The sequence below is a fragment of the Populus trichocarpa genome, chromosome 8, assembly GCF_000002775.5.
Source record: "Populus trichocarpa isolate Nisqually-1 chromosome 8, P.trichocarpa_v4.1, whole genome shotgun sequence".
NCBI classification, from domain to species: Eukaryota; Viridiplantae; Streptophyta; class Magnoliopsida; order Malpighiales; family Salicaceae; genus Populus; species Populus trichocarpa.
The window spans coordinates 4120559-4128507 of NC_037292.2; the positions used below are offsets into that span (position 1 = coordinate 4120559).

At 34.8% G+C, this 7949-nt stretch overlaps 1 protein-coding gene across 3 annotated transcripts; it reads left to right on the forward strand.

The window, feature by feature from the left end:
* Positions 1-475: 475 nt before the first annotated feature.
* Positions 476-4937, forward strand: LOC7494491 (DNA replication complex GINS protein PSF3). Of its 3 annotated transcripts, none has more exons than XM_024607671.2 (7): positions 476-876; positions 1830-1948; positions 2043-2111; positions 2206-2306; positions 2810-2902; positions 4111-4247; positions 4340-4937. In XM_024607671.2, exons 2-7 carry the CDS (start codon positions 1904-1906, stop codon positions 4447-4449), a joined length of 555 nt encoding a protein of 184 aa, XP_024463439.1. In that variant the 5' UTR covers positions 476-876; positions 1830-1903; the 3' UTR covers positions 4450-4937. The 3 variants fall into 3 exon arrangements, with proteins under 3 accessions (XP_024463439.1, XP_002311220.1, XP_024463440.1); XM_002311184.4 differs by having other exon boundaries at positions 478-969; XM_024607672.2 differs by lacking the exon at positions 476-876 and adding an exon at positions 980-1334.
* Positions 4938-7949: the final 3012 nt, after the last annotated feature.

Below are 7949 nucleotides of genomic sequence, written 5' to 3' on the forward strand. Positions count from 1 at the left end.
ATCTTATTTCTTATATTTCTAAACGGGTTATTTTTTATGATTTGATTTTTGGAATTGACTGTTACCAGGTGGATGGTGTCCACTACTATGGTCACGGTATATATTTTTTTTTTTTTCAAAATCAGCTCTACCATAATTTACAAGAGTTCAATTGTAACTGTAGTTTAGCAAACCTAATTAATTAGTTCTTGTGGTTTCACGAATTACATATTTAATTTTTATGTTTTCAAATTCATTTTTAATCCCTTCTATCCATTTTCCGTCCCCTTCCAGTAGAAAGAAAGAAAGAAAGAAGGTGAATATGATGAAAATATTAACGAGAAAATAACTTTTTTTTTAAAAAAAAAAATACTACTAAATTAAACATACCCAACGCAGCTCCCATAATTATTTAATTTTTAATGTTGGAAGAAATTAACGAACTTGTTTTAATAAACTACGAGAACTAAATTATGATTAACTTGGGTTTTGAAGAACAGGACTGGCGCTGCTTCCACTGAAGGAAGTTCTCGGAAGCCACGAAGCATAAACGATGCAAAAATTGAATGTTTCGTTGTCCCTGAGATGCAATAGATATGTGTTTTCAGATATTATGATTAATTCTTAAGATTCTTAAAAGTAATTGATGCGCTGTAAAAACAGCTAAAACTTATGAAAATATACTGCACCAAATCCAACCTCCAGCCCTCTACATTAGCGGCATTAGCCAACAGGTACAACATTTACCCTAGCCTCTCTTATTCTCTCTCTCAGCCGTTCCACAATCAACCACCGCCAACAGCCCTCTCCTCTATTTTTTTCATCACCAACGGCGTCCTCTCGACCAGCCACCGTGAGATCCAGACAACAACAACGGCGTCCTCTCCACCAGCCATCGTAAGCTGTTCTGTTTGTTTTTATCCTGTGAGGTCATAGTGGGGAGTTGCATATAAGATTTCCAAGAGAGAAGATCAAGAAATTGCTCTAACGGTTTGGTTTTTCAACTCAATTTCTTGAATTGCTGTTTTGATTCTTTTGTTCGTAGGAAACCTTTTCTTCTTTTGTCCCTGTACACTTGTATTCTTGGGCATTTTAGCTATTGAACAGTCTTTTAATTTTTTTCCCTTCCCATTGTGCACTGGCTAGGGACCAACTAAACTAATACACTGTGATATCACAGTGGTGACACTGTTATGGGGAGTTTTTTTTTTTCTGACTGGGTTGGAGAGGGATCAGGGATGATGCATTTCATAAAAAAAATTGGGAATGGGATCATTCTGTTTAAGTATCATCAAGAATGACAGTAGTGTTGGCAGAACATGTAAAATTGATGACCAGAAGACTGGTTTCAGGAGGTAAAAAATCTCATTCTGTTTTGTTGAGTTTGCTTCCTCAGAATATTTTCTTGGAAATCTTTGGAAAATCTCTTACCTTTTTCAAAATGGGACCAAGACTAGAAAGAAAATTTTCCTGATTAGTTGGGACAGTTCTTAGTCATATATCCTAACAGTATTATTTGCTGGTTTTAAAAAAAATATTTTCTTTCTTTTTTTAAAACCAGCAAATAATCCTGCTTGTCAATAATACAAAACTAAACAGCTAGAAAAATAAAAATAAAAGACTGACTTGATAAGTAAAATCTTGTAGAGCATAGATTCCAAGCTCCATCAATCTAGCAGTTGCCCCGCTGCTTTGTTTCCGGTCAGATTCAGAACAATTGAAACAAGATCTAGGAATGTTGAAAATAAATCAATTTTTTTACAATTTTTTGAAAAAATCCAATCTATAAAAGAGATGGGTAAATAGGGCTGCAACCTATAAAATACAATATAATTATGTTTTATTTGCAGCCTGGAGGTAAACACGTGAAATTGCTTCTGCACTAGAGAAGCTAGAAGACCGATAAAATTGATAACATAAAACAATGGCAAATTACTATGACATTGATAGTATTCTCGTGGAGGAAGAGGTGAAATTTTTTATCCTCACCTTATATTTTAACTCCTAAATCTCGTAATCCTAACATAATCACTTTTCTATCGTGTGTTCACACTGTCTTGCAGTTTGTCCCGGTTGTGTTTCAAAAGGCTATAAATGGAGTGAAAATCGATGAAAGTACTGAAAAAGGATATGTAAGTTTTAAGTAAAATAGCGTTGGAGAAAGACTTCACAAGTCAAATTACTTCATATATTCACCTTGTTTTTGACGTGTTAATTAAAACTCAGGTTGAACAAGGTTCAAAGACACAGCTACCTTTCTGGCTTGCTCATGAATTGCACATGAGGCAAGCTGTATCGATAGGTGTTCCTGCCTGTTTTAATCAAAAGTAATTGCCTTACTTGCTCAAAGCGAATATTTTTATTTTACATTATGAAGTGAGTTAGTGGGAGATCCATCTTCATGTAGGGTTGCTTTATGTCTTAGTAGAAGGGTCCAATTGGTTTTCCCGTTTGTAGTTCTCAAGGATAGAAGATTTCTTGTTGAAATTATTTATGTCATTGCTGTTAAAACTTCAATGTAAAATGTAGCTCCTTAGAATTATAGAAACTTTGCTCAAGTCCTCTAGGAACTCCCCGATTTTAAAACTTCAATCTAAAATGTAGTTCCTTTGAGTTATAGAAACTTTGCTCGAGTCCTCTAGGAACTCCCTGGTTTTAGGTTTCACTTTCAGGGGTTTATTTAAATTAATTGCTCGTTATGATAGTCGAGTCCCCAAAAAATCATCACATGTGTACATGGAGAATGGTTTGTCTATGCTGTCATCCAACATCTATTTACTTGTACAGTTGTTTTTATAGCTTATAGATAGTATTTCTTTTTCCTCACCAGAACAAGGCTGGAAATTCAGGCAGACGCTGCTTGTGTGGACCTGAGATCCCGCTGTCCATACTTTTATGAATTTGGATGCAAGCTAGCTCCACTGTGAGTCTCCTTCCCCTGCCTATCCGTTCATGTGTGTATACAATTCCTGTTGTGATGTCTTCTTTTAGTGCCTTTTGTTGAACTACCATGCAAGAGTACCTGCATGAAATGGTGTCCTGCTTGTGAAGCATTTTTTGCTAAGTGTTGCTTTCTCGATTTGGAGGAGGAAACATGCAGCTCAATGTGTTTAATATTTTTTTATGACCTTCCCTAAGTGATGCCTTAACCTTTTGACTTTCTCAGTCTGTTTAATCAGATTGACAATTCCAAAACAATCCAGTTATGTGTTGGATACAAAGTTACAAACTAACACATCATGACATCCAAAAGCATATCATTGTTTTTAGATATAAAAATCAAATGTGGGCTTCTCCTATGTCAGAGCAATAAGGTTAGCAACCAACCAGAAGATTATGGAGTGCTTTCAATTTTAGGATATCTTCAGTACTGTAACTTGAAATAATCATTTCATTACCAATCTGTGCCATTCATGAATTTACTAATGTCTATCCTTGTCCACTTCATTAGACTGTTTTAAAGAAATTATTTGGATAAGAGTATGGCATTCTTTTTAGACCGAGACAAGTTTTCTGTTAGTGATTCCAGGTTGCTTAGTTTTATCTAGGTTTCATTTGTTGGTAGACTTCAGTGTACCTGAAGTCTAGAAGCAAAAACTATCTGTTTTCATTCTCAAGTCCAGGGATCAACTGAAGGCCCTTATCGAGATCCTTGCAATAGAAAGGAAACATATGGGAGAAGTAAACTGTCAAAATGAATTACTTCACCCCATGCATTCTGATTTTCTGTTTAGCTTTGAGAAGTTTATATGTTGTGAATGGGGTCAAATGCTTGACAATCAATATTGTTCATGGGCCTTTTTACTCTGTGGTCAAACCCCAAGGCTTTAGACATACACTGTACTGTGGTTGAGTTTACATGTTGTGAAGGCTGTGCTTGGCAACAATACATCCGAATTTACTTTGGCATATTTGCTATGATTTGTCTTATGCAATGAGAGATTGTGCGTTGTTGTCCTGGTGGAGGCAAAAGTGCACAATTGACAAGTGGTGGTCGAATGTCGGTCATACCTATTGACAGTAAATTTACATGACACCAGCAATCTTTCGTTTGGCTGACAAGCTGGTGTTCACCAAGCTTTTTACCTTTTCTTTCCGAGGACTTATTTGGTTATTCATAATGATGCTTAGGTGTGATAAATCCATTGGATTGTTGCTTGCATATGCATTTCGAATCCGGTATAAGGAAGTCCTACACAAGGCACACACCACAGCATTTGCAGCAGCTTCCAGATTCCTGATGCTCCTGACTAAAGAAGAAACTTACAGTGAGATTCTTTTACTTTTGAGCGTATATTTTCTGCTTTCATGCCGCACATTTATGTTGCAATGACAGTAATTTATTTCTCTGCATGTTTAGTGTATGAAGCAGCTCAATCATCCATGGCAGCCTTTAAGAAATGGCGGATGGGTGGCCCCAGATTGCAGAGAGCTTCAATTCTTGGGAGGAAGAGAAAACCAGCTGAATAGGTGCCCATTTCCACCCTGCCGACATTCTCAATTCAAGCACTCATGCTGCTGTTATGTCTTGGTCCTTGCCTTGAGATTGATGCATGATGGGTGCATTCTTGCATGAAAAGTAACAAAGCACGTCCTGGTACTATAATAGTTCACTCTCCAGTTTCGTTTTCCTCCTGATAATTTTAGCTTGATATTTAGCCCCAGAGGAAGTTGGGGGCAGGGGTGAGGCTGTTTGGGGTGTTGATGCAACTGCAGTCGCAATTAGACAAAGAAACTGACTATTTACTAGTTGCCATGGTAATTGAGTTGATGCGATACATTTCATCTTTAATTCCGTGATTTATAAAAATGATCCCTGCTCAACTGTACATCTATTTCTTTGTAAGCCCAAAACAATCAACCAAAAACTTAAATGTGATCAATGTAGGCAGAACTTCTGCATAAGATATTATACCATTTGAAATTGGCTACATGATATGCTATAAATCTTTCTTTTATTTTGATGGTTTTTGAGAGTGATAACAATTGTTTTTTAGTGCCTGTTTTCTGAAAAAATTTGAATTTTTTTTTATTTTAAATTAATATGTTTTTGATGTTTTTAAATTATTTTGATGTGCTGATCTCAAAAATAATTTTTAAAAAATAAAAAAACATTATTGATATACTTTTCTAAATGAAAAGCACTTTGAAAAGCAACCACAAAACACTTACATATTTTTTGTTTGGAAAAACATCAAAATTATTTTTTTTTTAAAAAATATTTTTTATATTAAAATATTAAATTATCTAAAAATATTTAAAAAATAATTTAAAATAAAAAAAGTTAAATTATAATAAAAAAAAACATGTTGAAATTCAATTCTAAACACCCTGTTAATACAAAATACAAGTCTTTGTTTCCCTGATTTACGAAGTTCAGAAGGTGATGATTACTCGTTGCAAGCCTAGCTTTCTATTCTTGATACTGCTGCATGCCATTATTTTTCGTGGCTAAATTGATGCATGCTGTGCGAAGACAGATGATGGTAATGCATCTCCTAGTGGGCACAAGATCATCAAAACCACTCCACTCCGATAAGCCCCAAAGCAAATGGCTTTGTCATTCCTTGAACTCTTCTCACTATATATTTATATATATCATAGTGGTCACCTAGATCTCTTGTTGTGGTGATAATCCCATCCCCACCATTAGCCGACTTTTCCACAAGTTATGAATGAATTGCACATTGTCATAAATCGTAACTCATTCAGATACATATCATCAACAAGTCTTTGATTTTCACTCTCCACTTCCTCTTCTATAGCTATCACATCAATTGCCTCTTTACCTGGAAGAAATCACACAACTTTTAAACTCACATTCAGAGACCCTGCCATCTTGCAAGCATTAGGCTTCATCATGCCCCCGAGTCAAGAGCATGGCAAAATTTAGCTGATCTCTGTGATTGCTAAACTGGTTACAAATGTTCAAAATGAGGCCTTGATCAATAAATATCCCCACAGAGCATGATAGGAGAGTCCTCTTTGTTCATCCCATCTGCGCTGGATGGCTTGTGAAAATGGAATTAGGATGAAAGTCACGCCTAAGAACTATTCAAGCTGGAAAGGATTTGAGCACTTTTTTTTTCTTGTCAATAACAGGACGTGTTATCTTACATAACCATGGTGATTTCAACACAAGCTCAAGTTGATGAAATAGTGATTGCATATTTATGTCTCCCAGCATTAAGAATAATCAAAGCCTGTTGGCGTTCATAAGAACTCCAAGGGCGACACTTCCATTCCATGGGCTGGCATACCACAATACATGGCAACCATGAAACCGCCTATGATCTTGGCGAAGTCCCAGAATCATGAGAGACCACTAGCATTGACAAACAGATCTCTCATGAGCACAAAAAAGGAAGTATGACCCCTGTGGCAAAGTCTTCGAGTTTCTCCAGTCCTCACTCCAAGCTCTCCATCAGGTAATGAATCCACAAACTACCACTTCAGCAAGAGTGGATAAATAAGAGAGGATTTTTTTAAAAAAGAAGTTTTTTAAACAAGGCAGTTCTGTCTATATGATTGTTGTTAGTTGCTCTTTCTCTATAAAAAATGCTATCTGCTGCAATTAGGGCTTAATATAGATGATTAGTCATAACCATAAAATTACAGTTAATGTAACGACTCAAGAACACAACAGATAACACACAAAAAAACAAGCTCAGCTCTTATGATGTTAGAAGTCAAATTTGGTATCTGTTCACCTGGCTAATTGAATTAAGGCTTCTTTGAGCTTGTTGGAGACATTTTGTCTGTGCCTTTATGACGGCTGAGCTTATGGGACCACAGTTCTCTAAATCCATTGACCCAGCCACTGTAACAGTAAAATTCTTGAACAAATTCTATTGCATCTTCAACTCAAACAAATCCATTTAATCAATTAAATTCCAAGTGAAAAACCCATTTTAAATTTAAATTGTTGGATGAGACCTGCTATTCATTTTATATTCATTACCTGCAATATATATCGTAGTTTTTTCATAATTATTTCTAACTAAAAATGACAAAATGATGAATTGAAAGTTCTAACTAAAAATCTGAGGAAAATCCACTGTAAACTTCGTGTCCAACTCAGAAATTCCTCTCTTTTTTTCCACCTTTTTGTTGGCCGATGACCAAAGAATTTAAATTACTAGAATCTCTAACCCATAACTTTGTTGCTATCAATGGGATCAGGATCCCGTTGTTTGAGTTTAATCAGCAATGATAATACAGCATCGTTCAACATGATCCTGATCCCTGAATAGATTATCTCTCTCGCCTCTTATTATTTGAGAACTTGGTTGTTGATTGGCAAGGAAAGAAATGGTAGCACGTGATGTTTAGAGTATCAGGTGAAGGATAAGTATCTGAAAGAAACTATCTGATGCATACATAATTTAATAAATAAATAAAAGAGAAAAAGTAGGTGATCTTTTGCTGTCGTGGCAAAACTGGGAACCTGTTACGATCTTTCTTCTGATCCAATCCCGGTGCAGTAATAATTAATATTCGAAAAAGAAATCACAGACAAGATATTTCTGCAACTTCTCTCGTGTGTTACTTTATGTGTTTTGTAATAGGAGGTCCAGAGATTTTTAAGAGTAGTTTTTAATTAAAAATATATTAAAATAATTTCTTTATTTCTTTATTTTTAATAGTAGTATATCAAAATTATTTAAAATACTTAAAAAAAATTAATTTGCTTGACGCGTGTTAACCACCCAAATTGCATCTAGCAACTTGTATCCTGTTAGTTTGAGTTTTGTAATTAGATGTATAGTGTTTTTTTTATAAGTGTTTCTTAATTAAAAATATATTAGAGTTATGTTTTTTATTATTTATTTTTAACATCAGTATATTAAAATAATTCAAAATATTCTTTAATTTAATATTTTTTAAATAAAAAATAATTTAAAAAAACATAAGCTGTAACATGCATCCCTTTTCTATAATAACAAGATTTTTATTTGGTTTCACCATAT